At 41.3% G+C, this 17,992-nt stretch overlaps 1 protein-coding gene across 6 annotated transcripts in view; it reads left to right on the top strand.

The window, feature by feature from the left end:
• Window positions 1-1,455: 1,455 nt before the first annotated feature.
• Window positions 1,456-17,992, top strand: part of LOC123504740 — a 196,702-nt gene continuing 180,165 nt past the window's right edge. Inside the window, exon 1 of one of the 6 annotated variants that reach the window (XM_045255510.1) lies at window positions 1,456-1,788. In XM_045255510.1, the coding sequence (XP_045111445.1) occupies window positions 1,732-1,788 (57 nt within the window). In that variant the 5' untranslated portion in view covers window positions 1,456-1,731. The remainder of the gene's footprint in view (window positions 1,789-17,992) is intronic. The other 5 variants (XR_006674933.1, XM_045255506.1, XR_006674932.1 and 2 more) reach the window with 5 other exon arrangements.

The raw sequence follows: 17,992 nt of genomic DNA, 5'->3' as shown, positions 1-17,992 counted from the left end.
TATAAACTAGGGATATAGAGACAGACTGGGTGAAGAGTGAAAGAGGAGTTAGGCAGGGTTGCATATTATCACCAACCCTCTTTAGCTTATATACAGAAGAATTGGCTGCTAGAATGAGGAGAATGAATGCAGGTGTAAATGTGGGAAATGATAAGATAGGTGTGCTCTTGTATGCAGATGATGTTGTAGTCATGAGTGAGTCGGCAGAAGAGCTACAGAGTATGCTTGATGTAGTAGATGGGTATGGAAGAGATTTTGGAGTGAGATTTAGTAGTGAAAAGAGTAAGGTAATGGTTGTGAATAGGTCAGAGGATGAGAGGAACCATGTGTGGAGATTAGGAGTGAATGAGGTGCAGCAGACAGATGAATATAAGTATCTGGGGATGTGGATGAGTCCGGATGGCTGTGTAAAGATTAAGAATGAGAAGATAAGTATGGCAAATCAGTGGGTAGGTCGTCTAGGAAGTGCAGCAAGGATGAGGGCGAGTAAATATGACGTGCTGCGAGAAGTTTGGAAGAGCGTGGCTGTTCCGAGCATCATGTATGGTATGGATGTGATTGCTTGGAATGAGAGTGAACTAGATAAGTTAGAAATAGGGCAGAATAGAGTTGCAAGAATGGCACTTAATGCACCTAGATATGCAGCAGTAGAGGCCCTTAGGGGTGATATGGGTTGGAGCACTTTTAGAGAGATATGTGAAAGCGACCCTAAGGTATAAGGCTAGGTTAGAACGAATGAATGATGCAAGGATAGTGAGAAAAGTGTTTCTGTGGAATGTCAGGAGTAGCAAGTGGGGGAAGAGGTGTGTCAGGCTGGTAGCAAAGAGTGGGTTAGTAAGTAGTTGGGTTTTCAACAGGTAGAAGGAAGACATTTAGAGAGAGACTGGAGTATGATTGTTAGAAATGGAGAAGGTAGAGAATGGGATGTAAGGAAGTGGAAGAGTGAGATAGACAGAGTAGTGAAAGGTGTGGGACTGGATGACTGGAGAAATAGGATGGAGCAAAAGAGTACCTTGGTATGGTATAGAGAGAAAGAGGCCCCAATGTATGAAAAGTGGTATGAGGGAAGCCTGGGTGGTGATCTTCTCTTCCGAGCTAGGGCACAGTGCATGGATGTGAATGCAAGGAATTATAGATGGTCTGAGTCCCGCAGCAAAGTGTGCCAGATGTGTGACTTGGGAGAGGATGAGACAGTGGAACATGTGGTGCTGGAGTGTGTGAAGTATGCCAGAGACAGGTATGAGATGATGCAAGTGGTGCTGAGTGAGCTGGGGCATGACAGAGTGGAGATGACAGGAAGGGAATGGATGGTGTTGCTGCTGGGACTGTGGGGAGACGAATGAAAGGATGATTGAGGCTGTGAAAGAGTTCCTGGAGAGAATGTGGCGTGCCAGATGCAGGAACTAGTGGTGTGAAAGATGGTGATTGCCCTCTTTGTTGTCTGGTGTTCTTTATGTTCCCTACAGGAGCTGCCGATACAAAGGCCTGACCCAGAAGAAATTCTGCGTCACCTGTACCATCAAGATCAAGATCAAGATCAACTGTGGGCTGCCGTTGCAAAGGCGAAAGCTCCGCACCTACACCTACTGTTTTGAGGCACTAGAGGCTGTGACACATCCTGCACGGCCCCAACAAACCCCCCCTAAAAGAAGAATCTATGAACTGTTGGACAACTAGGAACAGTTCGTGGGCCCTAACAACAACAACAACAACAAGGATTGCTATGATTGGATGAAGAGAACGCTTTTATATTTTCTTTCAGAAGTTGATTTTCGAGCATTACCTACGGTAAGTCAAATATGTCTCATAACCCTTAGAAAGTGTGTGAAGTGAATGTTTAGCAAGAGTAACTCGTATGGGGCCGTCTTTGAACCCTTTCCCCCATCAGGTTGTCATGGTAATTTTTCATCTATTCAGTACTCACCTGGTTAGCCACCCTTAATTCCCAAACCAGAAAAATACAACGAAGAGTAGGAAAATGGGTACGCCAGTCAACTTTAGATGTAGATTACTGGATGATTGTAACAAACTGTGAGTTGACTGGAATGTGTACCCATTGAAACTGTTCAGAAATGCAGGATATATTATTGTGCAGCAAACAGCAACACGTGTGTGTATGCATAATAGTGAAAAGTCTTAATAAGTTTTTATCTGTGAAAATTTACATAGGGCTCTACATGACCATTTGACTCCCTAGACAGTTTTTTTTATAAGAAATTGCAATTTTTTTTTTATGCAAGAGAAGAAAACTGGATAATAGAAAAAAGTAAAGAAAAAAGTTGAATGCCCGTCACAGTACTGGTCGGAGAGAGTTAGCCAAAAGAAAAGGATAAATGTCTTGAAACCCCTTTTAATTGAGTTTAGGTCCTAGGAAGAAACAGGTAGGGAGTTCCAGAGTTTACCAGAGAAAGGTATGAATGATTGATACAGGCTAAATTTTGGATACTGCCCTAATAAATTCTTCCCTCCAGCTCACCTTATTTTATGGCTTCCCATTCACAGTGGTTTCACTCAGCTGACAGGATGTGGGAATGAAAATATGATAACTAACACTGACCTAACCCTAACCTAACCTAACCATGCTAATGGTCAGAAGGATTCTGAAGAAAACATATCTGCAGTGCGTGTTGCCACAACTAGATTATGTTAGCTAGGTTAGGTTAGTTTTTAGTTATCATATTTTTATTTCCATGTCCTTTCATTTGAATGAAAGAGCTGCTAAGGGGGAGCCAGAAAACAAAGAGAGTTGGAGGGATGACTTATTAAGACAGTGTCAGTTTTTGCATTAGAGAAGTGGACAAATAAGAAGTGAGAAGAAGATGAAAATCTTTTGTGGTGAGGGCACAGGAGGAGGGGAGGCATGCAGTTAGCCAGATCATAAGAGCAGTTGGCGTGACAATTGTGATAGAAGATGACAAGAGATGTAACATTGCAACAGTGAGAAAGAGGCTGAAGACAATCAGTCAAAGGAGAGGAATTGATAAGGCTAAAAGCTTTTCATTCTAGCCTAATAAAACTGAGTTGAATTGGCCTAACGTGGGTGGATAAATCTCTTGTACAGAGTTAGCAGTTGAGGGGATGAGGAAAAGGGGTGGAGATGCCTCAGAACTTTACAAAAACAAACTTAGTATAAGCAAACCTAATCCTATAATTAACCTTATCTAACCTAAGCATAATCTATTTCTGTTTCTGGTGCTGAATGTTGAGTCAGTAATAGTTGAGTGTTTGAAAAAAAATCATAAATATGAAGTACAGTGAGTATACTACCACAACATGGAGTTGTGTCATTTGCTTCTGACAAGAACCATTTTACTTTCTTAGCCAGTTTCAAATTGGGAGAAAATGGGTAAAGATTAATAAGTCTTTCATTTTGAAAATATGACATTTTGTCTCCATAGACTCTTAAGAAATTCAAAATTTTATTTATTTCAGTTTCTCTCACCCAAAAAATTGAAAAAAAACATACATAACTTAATCTAAACCTAAAGAATGATTTTCAGTTTAACCCAACCTGCATTTTCTCATGTGGCTTCTGTTTTTTTTCTGGTGAGACATTTAGTAAATTGACTGTAAAGTCATCATAACTTACCTTGATAAGTGTGAGATGATCAGTGTTCCTCATGAGTTGTGCTATCCAACTATGCGTGGTCATGTGTAACTTGCGAAGAGCTGATACCAAAGCCAGATTTTATTCAGAGTTGAGGATGAGAAGAGGATATGGTGAACTACATCACCAGAAAAACAACCACTCACAGACCATAACATTGAATTGAGGTTATCAAAGAATTGAGAAGATTAAATGACAACAAATCCATATGCAGATATGCATGGAATGACACTAACCCCTCTCAAAAAATGTAGCTTGTAATCTGGTTCAGTTTCAAAACCTTATACATACTAACATGAATTATGTAACAAATAGTTCCCTAAAAACCAAGGGACATGAATTGAAATGGGATGGGTGAGCATGCATGACCATGTATAGTTGGAGAGCATAGCCTAAGAGGAACCTCGATCATTGCACACTTACCGAGGTAAGTTACGATGATCTTAAAACCCTTCATCGGCTGTGTGTCTAACAGCGTGAAGTCATGCATGACTGTTTTTAGCTTCATCCCCAAGATGACATAAAGGTTGAAACACCGAATGTGCATACATACACATCTAAACAATAAACAACCAAATATAAGAAACCGGGGCCGTATATATAAAACTATGATTCAACATAAGGGAAACATGAGTCTACAAGATGGCGTACACCATAACTTACGTGAAACATAAGTCTTATGTCTCACGTTAGGTCATCATAAACTTGCGGTCCCGTTATGTTTGGGTGGGAGTAAGAATAGCATCGCTATGTCAAATCATAAGAGTCAACATGGTGGAGACAATGGGACAGTGACGATGCCACCTAGAAGTTTTCATGATCGTAGAGACGTGTTGGCTGAACTAAGTGATTCAGAACTGATAAGAGGTATCAGTTAGAGCATCCAGCCAAGATATATGGAGCTGACATGCAAGGATTTTTAAGGAAAAGTGAACTCTAGCAGGGATGTGATAGTGAGACGGTGAAAGCTGGATGCCACCTTGAGGGTGACAGTGGTTACTCCAGTAAAAAGTGGCTTCTGACACTATACAGTAAGTCCTTGTTATACAGTACATATGCATTCCTGAAAACCTTACCGCTTATCAAATGCGGTATACCGAATCCATTATAACATGTAATAATAAGGAATGCATTCTAGCACATCAAAAGTCACGCCTACAGAAATGAAAATACATAAAAATAATAATAATAAAAAAAAAAAAGTAAAGTACTGCACAAAAGAAGTAAAAAAATGTTTTTTATTTACCTTTCAATTGCCATGTATTCTATCAGATGATGTCCTTCCCTAGGCTAAGGGATAGTAGGGATTTCAGCCCTTATTCATCGTCCGCTGAGTGGGCAGACAAGGACAAGACATCGTCGTCTGGACTGTCGGAAGCAGATGTAGAAGGGCCAGCTGTAGCAGGATCGCCACGTTTCAATGGTTTGAAGAAAGAGGATATTGAGGAAGGGCCAGCTGTAGCAGGGTTGGCAGGTGTGATAGGGACAGCATGTCTGACTGGCTTGAAGAACGAGTAGATGGAGGACTGTTTAGTTTTTCTTGTTTTTTTCATCATAGATTTCTTGATAAATCTTGACACTTTTCTCTATGTCATGAGCCACTTTGCTACTCCTGGCAGGATTTGGGTCATGTTCCTTCAGAGTTTCCAGAGCTTTTTCGATACCACCGAGACATTCTCTAAGAGTTTTGTTGTCCAGGCCACGCACAGGTTCTTCTTCCTCGTCTCCCTCTTCTGCCTCCTGTGATGCCTTGTCTAGTTCTATGAGTTCATTTGAGAGAGATTCAGCATGGCTTTCCAAAAGATCTAAACATCATCATGATCAACTTCATCGAAGCCAACCCTATGGCACAGATTTACTATGTCATTTCTGATCACACGGATGTCGTCTTCAGCGAAGCCTGGGAAGTCATACGCGCATTCTGGCCATACTTAATTTCATGCCAAGTTCATGGTAGATGTCTTCACTTCGTCCCAAGATGACTTGATGTTATCTAAGGCGTGCTTAATGTTATATGACTTCCACCATTCACTGATAGTGGGTTTGCCAGCCCCATCTGTGCCCTTTATCAGTTGCTACATGGTTGACCGCTTGTAGTAGGTTTTTAGTGTTTGCCATAATTATTATGAATATATTTGTGCTTATAATAGACCCTTTAGTATTCCATTTATTCATTTAATTAGTAATGCATGTAAGTAATATGTAATGCAGTTGAAAAAAATGAAAATGGAAGGGGGAGAGATAATAGGCAGTTTTATTTATAGTGGTACCTATATTAGGGCCCATATCATCACCCAAGCACATCTTTGGTGTAACCACCTAGAGCCCGGTATCATGGTGACATAACTTTAAACCACCTGACAAATGGCATAACTTTAAAGTAGTATGTAGTGGGATTCAAACTTACATGTGGACATCTGCCCAATCCCACGCTCACCACCTTAGCACATAGAGACATGGAGATAGTAATCATTCCAGGGAAAATCAGCATAATACCTCCTCAGGTCCCCTCAACTGGCAGAGGCAAAATGCCAGAGGCACCTCTGCTTTTGGGGATCCTGAAGAGGAAACGAAGAAATAGGGCAAGATAAGACAGAGAGAGATAATAGGGTAAGACTCAAATGATGATTTTAAAGCAAGTAAAGGGTGGTTTGTGAATTTCAAGAAAAGAACTTGAATTCGTTCTTTTGTGAGGCACGGCGAGCCCCCAAGTCAGGAGTAAACATATGCTATATGTCACTGTCACCAACTTCCACGATGGATGGTGGGAGCTACAGTTATTTCATGGTGTCTGATTCTGCCACCTCTCCCGTGCGTCTTATTTCTACACCTCGGGTCTCTCGCCATGTTACGGGGAGACAGCTTTTGAATGAGAGTGGTATCAGAAGGGCTTTGGAATCAACAGTTTCTACAATAATAGAGAGCGAAGATAGTGATGTTCTGGGCTCTGATATGGATATAGGAGGTTCAACCACCGAAGGGGAGGACATTCCACTATCACCACTAGCAACTCCTATTGTATGATTGATTGATACATTTATTGTTGAATTAATAAATAATTACAACAAAGGAGGAGGATGGGCCTTGCCATCTACCCCCTGGGCAAAGACTTAAAGTATCAAAAATATAACACTAAGCAGTATATATAACAAGAATACAAGTATTTCATTAAATAAGTACAGATATTGCACACCTTATTGCATACACATCCTACAGTGTTGGAGCAAACTCAGGATATTCCCCGAGTATATCCCTGAGAGTGGCTGAGTCTAGGAGATGGTCAATGAGGCTAAACAAATCATGTTGACCTTGTGGCCTAAATTTAGCAATGAGAAGACATTCTATGATATAGTGAGGCAGTGTGTGTCCCCTTGGTGCAGCACACAGCACACAGCACACACCAGGAGAAGCACTGACTTCCCAAAAGTATTTGTAGCTTAATTTGAGCCTCATTGCCACCCTGTCATGTGATGCAGTGTGTCTCCCATAGGTGTAAGCACAGCTCTGGGAGACATGTGCATAGTGAAGACTAGTGCTACTGCTCCTATGACAACAAAGCTCCAACTGATCACTAACACTACTATGTACAAAGTCCTTAATGCTACTCTTGACATAACCCAGAGTGTACTCAGTGCCAGGGTCCACTGTGTCATCTTGTAGGGCACGCTGAGCAAGGTGGTCTGGTTTTTCACTTAACGGGATATCCACATGAGAGGGTATTCAGATGAAATGGACCGTGGCACCAGCATCTTCTATGGTGTGGATGAGATCAAGACACTTATTAACTAGATCACAGTCCATGGGGGAGGTGGATTGAAGGCCATACAATGCAGCCTGTCTGTTAATAAAGAAATATACATTTTTTTGGAGAGGTGCCACTATATGGAGTGCCTCCAGTACAGCATACAGTTCTGCTCTAGTGGAAGATATGGGTGCAGGGAGCCGCCTGGAAACCTCAGTGTCAGTATAGAGACTGGCAGAGATGTAGTCATGGATGAACAGCCCACATCCAGACCTGCTGCCATTGACTGACCCATCACAATAAACATGAATAGCCTGAATCTGTGGGTACTTGGACAATTTAGTCATGAACATGTCTTGCAGCACATGAGGGAGCCAGTCCCTTTTGGGCTGATGCAGAGATTGAATATCAACACTGACACGACGGGTGTTCCAAACGGGTTGTAGCGGTGACATAACAAAGTTAATACAGGTCTCGGCTACACCTGAACTTGTCAGTACTCCCAAGATCTTCCTGAGGTATGGTGTTGTACGAGTGCAAGGATTATGATACAGTAGGGTCAATGATCCCTTTAGAGAGTCAGAGCCCGTGCATAGCATCTGACTAATTTTTCGACAAGTAATTTCCTGTACCCTACACATAATATTCGGCAGGTGCAGTTCACCTTTGAGGACCTCAATCAATGCAGTCCTTGGGCATCCCAAGATTATCCGCATGGCTTCATTCTGAATAAGCTCAAGGAGACGGAGTTGGGTGGCACTAAACTATTAAAACAGGGGTGGCATAATCAATAAGGGACTGTATGACAGATATATAGAACATTCTTAGGACTGGAATGCTAGCCCCAAAGCCCCTGTTGGCTAGCAGCCGACATGGTGCTAGCTGTGGCAGACGGATGTCTCGAACATAGTGGACAGCTTGAAGAGACTTCCTGAAGCTCATCTGAACACCCAGGTACTTGTGTATATGAACTCTAGGGATGGGAATGTTGTTTACAGTGGGCAGCCGAGAGACCTTCCCTTTAGCTTGATATTTTGTTTTACATTCATTAATCACTAGTCCCATTTGGACACACAAACCTGCTAGTTGTGACAAAGCTAACTGGAGAATCCTGGGTGTGGGGCATTGGAGGAGTAGTATGTCATTAGCTTAGATGAGGACCTAGGTGCCCTGAGGAAAGGAACAGCGTGCAATTTTGTCCATAAAAACATTAAGAAGCATTGGACTAAGGACTCCACCCTGTGGTGTTCCAAGCTCAAAGACTTCCTCAGAGGAGACTGCACCTTGAAACCAAACCTGTGCTGTTCTATTGTACAAATAGTCCCTGATCCATCCGAATAGTCTACCTTTGACACCTTTGAGAATGAGTTCCTCCATAATAACATCTTTGTTGGCCCTGTCGAAGGCACCCTTAAGATCAACGAAAGCTCTGCAGGTACCATCTTTATATATAAGACACTCAACAAAACAGTGACTTGTAGAGTGACCTTTTAGGAAGCCATGTACATTGCCAGAGAGTACATGGCCCACCTTGTATATAAGCCTGTTCAGTATTACCCGTTCCATCATCTTACACAGACAGCTGGTGAGGGAAATAGGGTGAAAGGTGCCATCACCTTTGGGGATTGGGATGACGATGGCTGTTTTCCAAGAGTGGTGAAGCTTGCCTGCAGTGAAAGACATGTTAAATGAATCCAAGATAGGGTTGTCTACCTTTACCTCCAGGAGAGCATTGAGGATATCATAGGTGATGCCATCCTTGCCAGGAGCTATTGACTTGCCCTACTTGACTGCCGAGAGGAGTTCGTCATGCGTGATAGGCACACTGGTGTCATCCAGCAGAGAAACACTGTGGCGAATCAACTCCATCCTTCGTGGTCTTTGCTGATCAAGCGCCTCCTGGTGTTCCACAGGAAGGCCAGAGAAGGATGAGGCTTCCCTCCACTGCAAGACGACTTTTCGTGCCCTGCCTGCTTAATCACGGTCACACACCTATTGTCTGGACTTGCCCCAGATGCTGTTGACATGGTGCCACACCTCCTGGAGGGATCGGGTCCTGCGCACCTTGTCCAGGAAGGAGACCCAGTACTTCTTCCTTTCCTGCTGCTGCAGATCCGTGAGGTGTCGAGCCACGGTAACCATGGCATCCCGTGACTCTATGTCTGCTGGGTGGAGTTGCCAATGTCTCTGGTAGGCAGCGAGCGTCTATTGGCAGTTCAGAATCACAGGGTCGGTAGCGTAAGTCCAGCGGCATGGAGCATGGGCCCTTCCTAGAACCCGTGGAGTCATGATGAATCCCTCGATGGTGTGCAGGAGTCCGTCGTACAGTACCTCTGCATCAGCAAAGGAGCCCTTCATAGCAGCATACCACGCCACCACATGGACGACAAGGCCCGCCATCCTGGATGGTGGCACCGTCAAGCGCTTCCTGGGCACTACTGGGAGGGTCGTCTCCAGGGCGAAGTGGTCGCTCAGCAATGACCTGACAAGATAAGTTTCGGCAGTATATGTTGGCATATTGATGAGGGCTACATAATCAAGTTTGCCTCCTTGAACATGTGTAGGTGTGTGGTCCCCAGTAAGTACAGCTGTATCTGTGGTGTCAAGGAAAGCCTTCCAGCACACACCATTGGCATTGGTGGTGAGGTGGCTTCCTAATTCCTTATGCCTCGCCATGTTGTGGGGAGACAACTTTTGAATGAGAGTGGTATCAGAACAGAGAGAGAGAGAGGATACAAGGGGCCCGTTTTCTATTGCTCTATCCAAGGCCGCTGAACCCGATCGTACGCAAGGCCAAGTACACCGATGATACCACCTCATTCAACCTGTGATATTTTGGTAACCATAGTATCTAGAGACTTCTGGGTTTTTGCATTGTAAAGAGGAAGAGTTGATTGTGGGCAGAATACCATTTGTACTCACTCATTTATTGAATTTCTAAGTGTAATCAGTATGTGAATACAACCTATTTTATATTTCTTGCCAAATTTTTACTTTTGGGACCCAAGATCACGAGGGTCTTGAGTTCACAAAACTTAAGAAAAAATACACACCGTCGAGGAGTACAGACACATACATGCACCAAGGATGAACAACGATTCACAACGTGGGCTGAATGTTCGGGGGGACGCGGGTAGCTGAGTGATCGCTGCGCCACCTACCGATGGCTATTTGTATCTTAAAAATATCTTCATATTTAAAGGCGTAAATTATATGAAATTTTTCGTCGTATATCAAAAAAATTGTATGTTGGGGCATCCGTATCTCAAGGTATTACTGTATAAGTACAGTAAGCCCGTGCACCTGGCTAATTACTTAGTCTGGCAAAACTACTGCCAAATGTGAATTCCGCCAAGCATGAGTTCTTTATACCTAAAAATGCCTCAATCAGTCTTTGGTCATTACCGAAGTCCCTCTTTTGGCCCCTAAAATACCATCTTTCTAGCTGAAATAAAATCTTTCGCCTTCCCATATTGGAACACATGTATAAAACAGACCAATAAACAATAAATAAAGCTAATAAGACATGATATAAAGGCTCTAACTCCCATTTTTCCACCCTTATCCGTTGCTCACTTTTGTCCTGGCCACCACCACCATTGTCCTTACCCCCATCGGTACCATCTGTTGCACTTGTAGAGGCCATATTGGTGGTAAATTGCCAGAATTCGTTTCCATGCTAGCAGAACAGAGGATAGCACAAACAAAATGGCTGAAGGGGACTGTCACACTGCTTTCTGATAGGTTTAGAGAGAGATGTTTGACGTCACTGGGGAGCCGTGTGGTTCACCGTGCAGCCGCCAGGTAATCGTCAAGTTTGAGTTCAAATCGCCAAACGTGCACTCGGTGGTCGGTGGCCACCCTACCGCCAAAAGTGAAATTCGCAAAGCTGAGATTCGTCAAGTGTGGGGGCTTACTGTGTATATATATATATATATATATATATATATATATATATATATATATATATATATATATATATATATATATATATATACAGGCAACCCCAGTTTAACGAAGGGGTTACGTTCCTAAAAACACTTGTTAAGCGAAACTTGTTAAGCGAACCGATTACAACAAGTTTAACCCCTGATTTGAACTTCCATTGAGAGTAAGCAAAGCGAGAGTGCATCATAGTACAGTAAAAGGTTTAATGAAAGTAAGAATTATGAAGTTAAACATTTAGGTAGTTTAATTTAAGTCATTATAATGTACACTAATGTATGTATGTATGTAACTTTATAATGTTGATGATCTTAACTTTATGAAGGGAGGAAGAGTGAAACTGGAAAGACACTAACTGGCAACCTGTGGGATGTAAACAAAATGCGCATCATTGTACTGCATACAAAACTTATGTACCACATTTCCACAAGGCTTTCCATTTTATCCATTGTAGAGTCACGAGTTCACGTGGTTCTTTTAGCTTGCAAGGAAGATACGGTCTCACCAGCCTTCTTAATAGAGTCTGCTGACTTGAAAATAGAGACAGTATAATATGGAGTCAAGATGGTGGCCAGCACTGCTATAGTTTTCTGGCCTCTCTTGTGTCTGTGAATAATATCTAGCTTCATTTGGAGAGTAAGAGACTTCCTGGTCTTTTTACGAACACTAGGCCAATTGCAGGGCATTTTGGTGGTAAGTTGAGCTAGGGAAGACAAGCTGCTGCTGAGGCTGTTATGTTTTGACTGGGGAGTGAGTGTTGCGCGTGTTGTCCACGAGAGGCTTGATCTTGATCTTTATTCTATAGGTGTCCCAGGATTTTTCCTGAGGCAGGCCTTAGTACCAGCAGCTCCTCGTGTATTCAAAAGCCTGTCAGCTTGCGTGATATGGTGGGGCTTTCAAATTTGGAAAAAAATTACCTGGATAAAACTTCGTTAAAGCGAGTTTAGTGTTCGTTAAATGAGCAGATGGTAGTAAAATGAAACCTTCGTTGTAGCGAAATTTCGTTGTGTGAACCTTCGTTAAACAGGGTTGCCTATATATATATATATATATATATATATATATATATATATATATATATATATATATATATATATATATTTAGGCAGGAGATCAGTGTTAGGCCGAAGGTTGGACCTTCTGAGGGCAACAGGGTGGGTTAGCCCTCTGTCGGGAAGAGCAGAGTGGGGAAGAGGGAGCAGGCGAGCCAGACTGGGAAAGATAGTAGTCAGGATGGGCAGAGATGGCAGGTTGCGAGGGGAAGGAAAGCGGAGGCAGGTAGAGAGAATAGGACTAAACCTGTTGAGTGTGAAAATAGGTTCGGTTTGTTGGAGGGGGAGGGGGGGAGTGAGAGTGGAGTGAATGAAGTGGTTGTGGTGAGTGAAAGGAGAAAGAAGGGGGTAGAGGAAAGGAGGAGGATGGTTGTGCCTAGTACACCTCAGGTGTGTGTGGTGGGTGACTCTCAGGTTAGGTATTTAGATAGCACTTTCTGTGGGAAAGACAGGGATAGGAGGACGAACGTGTGTATGCCTGGTGCAGGTGTGAAGGCAGTGAGTGAGGAGGTGCAGAAGAGGGTTGGGGGGATGGAGAGGGGAGGGTGTAGTAGTTTTGCACGTAGGTGGGAACGATGTCAGAGCAGGTGGGTCGGAGGAGTTAGTGGCAAAATTTCGGGAAATGTTAGGCAAGATTAGGGAGAGTGGTAAGAGGTGTGTAGTGTCAGGAATCTTGCCTCCTGTGTATGTTAGCAGGGAATGGTTGTCTAGAGCCATTGGTGTGAATGATCGGGTAAAAGGGATGTGTAAGGATGTGGGTGTCAGCTTTGTGGATGTATGGGATAGGTTCTATGGGCGAAGGGATTTGTATGCTAGGGATGGTGTGCATCTGAGTAGGAAGGGTGTGGATGTGCTGAGTGGATGTCTGGAGAGGGGAGTTGGGATGGAGTGTAGGGGGTGAGGTAGCAAATGCATTCCAGAAGAAAGATGCTAGACATAAATTAGATAGGATAAACAGAGATAGTGAAAAGATTAGGAAAGATTTCCAGGTGCAAATAGGAGAGAATAAGATTAGGATTCCAAATAAGGAGACAGCATCTAGGAAGGTAGCAGGACTTAAATGTTTTTATGTAAATGCCAGGAGTCTTAGGAACAAGAAGGATGAGTTATCTAGTTATATAGTTGAGGAGGACTTAGATGTTGTATGTGTCACAGAGGCATGGGTAAATGAGGAAAAGTTTAGGAAAATAGGAAAGAATATGAAGTAGATGGATACATTATGTATTTACACCAGAGAATTGGTAGGATAGGTGGAGGAGTAGTTATTTATGTAAAAATCCTTCATTTCCAGTCAGGTTAATGGTATTAAGGTAGATAACAGAGTAGAGTCCTTATGGCTGGATGTTAGAGTAAACAAAAGTAAGGTTATTAGAGTAGGAGCTTTTATAGACCACCTAACCAGTCAGCAGATGTAGACAACCTTATGGTAGATGAGATAAATAGGGGTGTACTAGTCAGACAATTATCTTAGGGATTTTAATCTTAAGTCAGTAAACTGGGAGAGGATGGTAGGAGATGCTAGTGAAAATAAGTTTATGGAAAGTTTTCAGGATAACTATTTAGTGCAGATGGTAGATAAACCTACTAGGGGGAGGAAGGTTTTAGACATAGTACTAACAAATATTGAGCATTGTTTAAAGGAAGTTGAGGTAGGAGAGACTTTAGCAAACAGTGACCATCATATAATTAGATTTATCATTAATTCCAGTAGGGATAATATAGTGAATAAGACTAGAGTCCCAAACTATCAGAAAGGCAATTATGGTAGGTTACGTCAGTTATTAGGAGAGGTAAACTGGGAAGATAGTTTTGGAAATAAAACTGCACAGGAGATGTGGGATATTTTTAAGGTTGTAGTAAAGGGTATAGTGATGCAGTGTATCCCTTACAAAGATATAAGGCAGAGAAACAGGAAGCCATTATGGTGGACTCATGAGATAGGTAGCCAGATCAGAGAGAAGAAGAGGGCATACAGAGAGTTGCAGAAAAGTGGGAAGATGTAGATTTGATTAGGTACAGACAGGTCAGGGATGATTTGAGTAAGGTTATAAAAAAAGTAAAAGGCAGGCAGAGATAAAACTAGCTAGAGCTGGGAGTAAAGATCCCAAAAATTATATAGTTATTACAAGGTCAGTGATAAAAGAAATAAGGATAGGATTGGACCACTCAGAAAAGATGGTGTAGTAGTGGATCAAAATGAAGACATAGTAGAATTATTGAATGAACAATTTTCTTCAGTATTTACTAGGAAAGAATAGGAAATCCTGTTACAAACAGTGCGACGAGTAGTTTAAGAGCTTTAGAAAATATTGATATAAAACCGGGAATTATTAGGAAATTTATTCTTGAACTAGACGATAGGAAAGCTAGTGGTCCTGATGAGCTACATGCCAGAGTACTTAGGGAGGGTGTAGACAGTATTTCTGAAGCACTTAAGTTAATCTTTGAAAGATCACTTAGGTTTGCTGAGATACCTCAGGACTGGAAGTTAGCTAATGTTACTCCAATATTTAAAAAGGTAGGAAGGATGATGCGAATAATTATAGACCGATCAGTTTAACTAGTATAGTATGTAAGATACTAGAGAAAATCATTAAGGGTAGTATTTGGGAGCATTTAAATGAGAATAGATTAATTAGAGATACCCAACATGGCTTTAGATCAGGAGGTCCTGTCTTACAAATTTGCTCGATATCTTAGAATATATTACCAAGGAGTTAGATGATGGAAATAGCATAGATGTTATATATCTAGATTTTAGCAAGGCATTTGATAAGGTACCGCATAGGAGGCTAGTGTACAAATTGAGACTACATGGGATAGGGGTAGGTTAGTTGATTGGATTAGTGAATGGCTTTCTGATAGGAAACAGAGAGTAGTATTAAATGGGGCAATGTCTGAGTGGAAGGAAGTGGTTAGTGGGGTACCCCAAGGATCAGTGCTAGGACCTCTTCTTTTCTTGGTGTACATTAACGATTTAGATATAGGAATTAGTAGCAAAGTATCAAAGTTTGCAGATGATACTAAGATAGCATGTGCAGTACAGGGTGAAAAGGACAATTACAGAATACAACGAGACCTGGACAGGCTGATAGCATGGGCAGACAGGTGGCAGATGGAGTTTAATTCTAAAAGTGTCAGGTTATGCATTTAGGTAAAGACAACACAAACTTTAACTATGAGATGGAGGGATGTTGGCTAGAGGCAGTAGAGGAAGGAAAGGATTTAGGAGTAGTGATAGACAGGACTATGAAATTTTCAAAGCAATGTTTAGAAGCAAGAAATAGGGCAAATAGGATCCTGGGTTTTATAAATAGAAATGTTAGTTATAAAAGTAAGGAAGTGGTGCATAGCTTATATAATTCCTATGTTAGGCCCCATTTAGAGTATTGCATACAGGCCTGGTCACCCCACTATAGGCAGGATATCAACATGTTAGAAGCAGTTCAGAGAAGAGCAACTAGGATGATACCAGCATTAAAGCGCCTGGAGTATAGAGATAGATTAAAGGAATTAAACATGTTTTCATTTGAGAGGAGATGTATAAGAGGGATATGATAGAGTTATTTAAAATGTTCTCAGATACAAACTACATAGATGTGAGATCTTTCTTTACCTTAGAGGAGGGAAATAGGACTAGAAATCATGGCAGGAAGATTAGAAAGCAAGGCTGCAGGTTAGATATAAGAAAATATTTCTTTAGTCATAGGGTGGTAGACTTCTGGAATGCATTGCCAGAGACGGTTGTAAATAGCACTAGTTTGACAATGTTTAAAACAGATTAGATAAGCACTTAAATTTATTAGATTTATAATTATGTATAGCACTGCATGATAGTTTTATAAGAAATTTACTATAGTTAAACAAGACATGATCCCCATGTATGGGGACCACAAATTGTAGAGGATTTTGCTGCAGGACTTAGCCCTGTTAATGGGCCAAATATTTAGAATGAGTATATAATGTATTGTGTACTTGTAAGTGTATCTTTAAGTACTGATGACGAGGTCGCTGTGCAACTGATACAGGATAACCTAGATGGGCCCTGGTGGCCCTTTGTTATCCTATTATTTATGTTATGTTATGTTAACCCATTCAGTACCCTGACGCGTTTCCATATTCTCGTAATGATTTGGTGATATTATACAGCTTCAGAAACTCATGTGGGTGATTAAAGTAGTGCAGACAGTGGCCATTAATCTTCTGACCTCCATAGACCTTTCCTAATGTCAGTAAAATGGTCATTCGTACACAAATCTCTTGGTAGAAATGTGTCCCAGTACTGTATATATATACAGGTAATTCGATTTATACGATAGATGCTTTCCAAGAGATATCGCATATATCAAAATTTGCCTAAAATAAACTTGTAATTCTCATAAGAAAAATTAGATAATAGGGGGGGATGTGGGATGTGGTCCAAAAAAATTCATACAAAATGCTCTATTTATTTGGCTAAATTAACTTGTTTTTATTATTTACCATTCTAAATACTAGAAGTGTATCTAAAGTAAAGGGAAAAGCAAGAAATAATAAGAGAAAAAAAATAATAAGAGAAAACAACAAAACAAAGAATATGTAAACACAACACTCACTGCGTCACTGCCTTCACCACTCACACCACAGTCAGTCACCATCTCCCTCTGAGCTTTTCCATTTGGCTAAATTAACATGTTTTAATTATTTACCATTCTGAATACTAGAAGTGTATTTAAAGTAAAGGGAAAAGCAATAAAGAAAAAGAGAAAGAAAAAAATAATAAGAGAAAACAACAAAACAAAGAATACGTAAACACAACACTCACTGTGTCACTGCCTTCACCACTCACACCACAGTCAGTCACCATCTTCCTCTTGAGCTTATCCACTTTATCAAAAATCCACTTATCAAAAATAACCCCACAGCATAAAAGTAAACACTAGTAAAAAAATATACGCAGAATGCCAATGTCTTAATTCATCCCTCACAAGCACATGCCATTGCTGTCCACCTCCGAGTCAAGGACGTCGTCATCCACTTGCGCTTCTTCCGCTTCCTCCGCTTCCACGGGATCGTCCACATCCTCTTTTGGTACTACATCTTCCACTGGTGTTTTCTTGAAAAACTGCAGCATGGTGGTCTGGCACTTTTTCTTGGAAAATTCATTTTGCATCACTGTGTAGCAGAAGAGTGTGTCCATGGTAGTGGAGCTCTCACCTATCGGCCAGCTGCGGATCTCTTTGGCGTGCAGTTTGAAATTGCGTCTGGCGGTCAGTTTGAAAATGTGGTTGGGGCTTAATCGCGTATTAGCAAACTGATCACGTAAATTTGATTACGTAATTATAATATTTTTTTGGTCATGAATTAACAAAAACGCATAAATTAAACACACGTAAATCAAGGGTTACCTGTGTATATATATATATATATATATATATATATATATATATATATATATATATATATATATATATATATACAGGTAACCCCCGCTTAATGAAGGAATTGCATTCTTAAAAAACCTTCGTTAAGCGAAGTTTTGTTAATTAAGTGAACCGATTATAACAAGTTTAACCCTGACTTGAACTTCCATTGAGAGTAAACAAAGTGAGAGTGCATCATAGTACAGTGAAAGGTTTAACCCTTGTGCGGCGGTGAGCGTTCATG

Source organism: Portunus trituberculatus, chromosome 17 (genome assembly GCF_017591435.1).
Source record: "Portunus trituberculatus isolate SZX2019 chromosome 17, ASM1759143v1, whole genome shotgun sequence".
Taxonomy (NCBI): Eukaryota; Metazoa; Arthropoda; class Malacostraca; order Decapoda; family Portunidae; genus Portunus; species Portunus trituberculatus.
The sequence above is the reverse complement of the archived record's forward strand: the minus strand, read 5'-3'. Positions and strand labels throughout refer to the sequence as shown.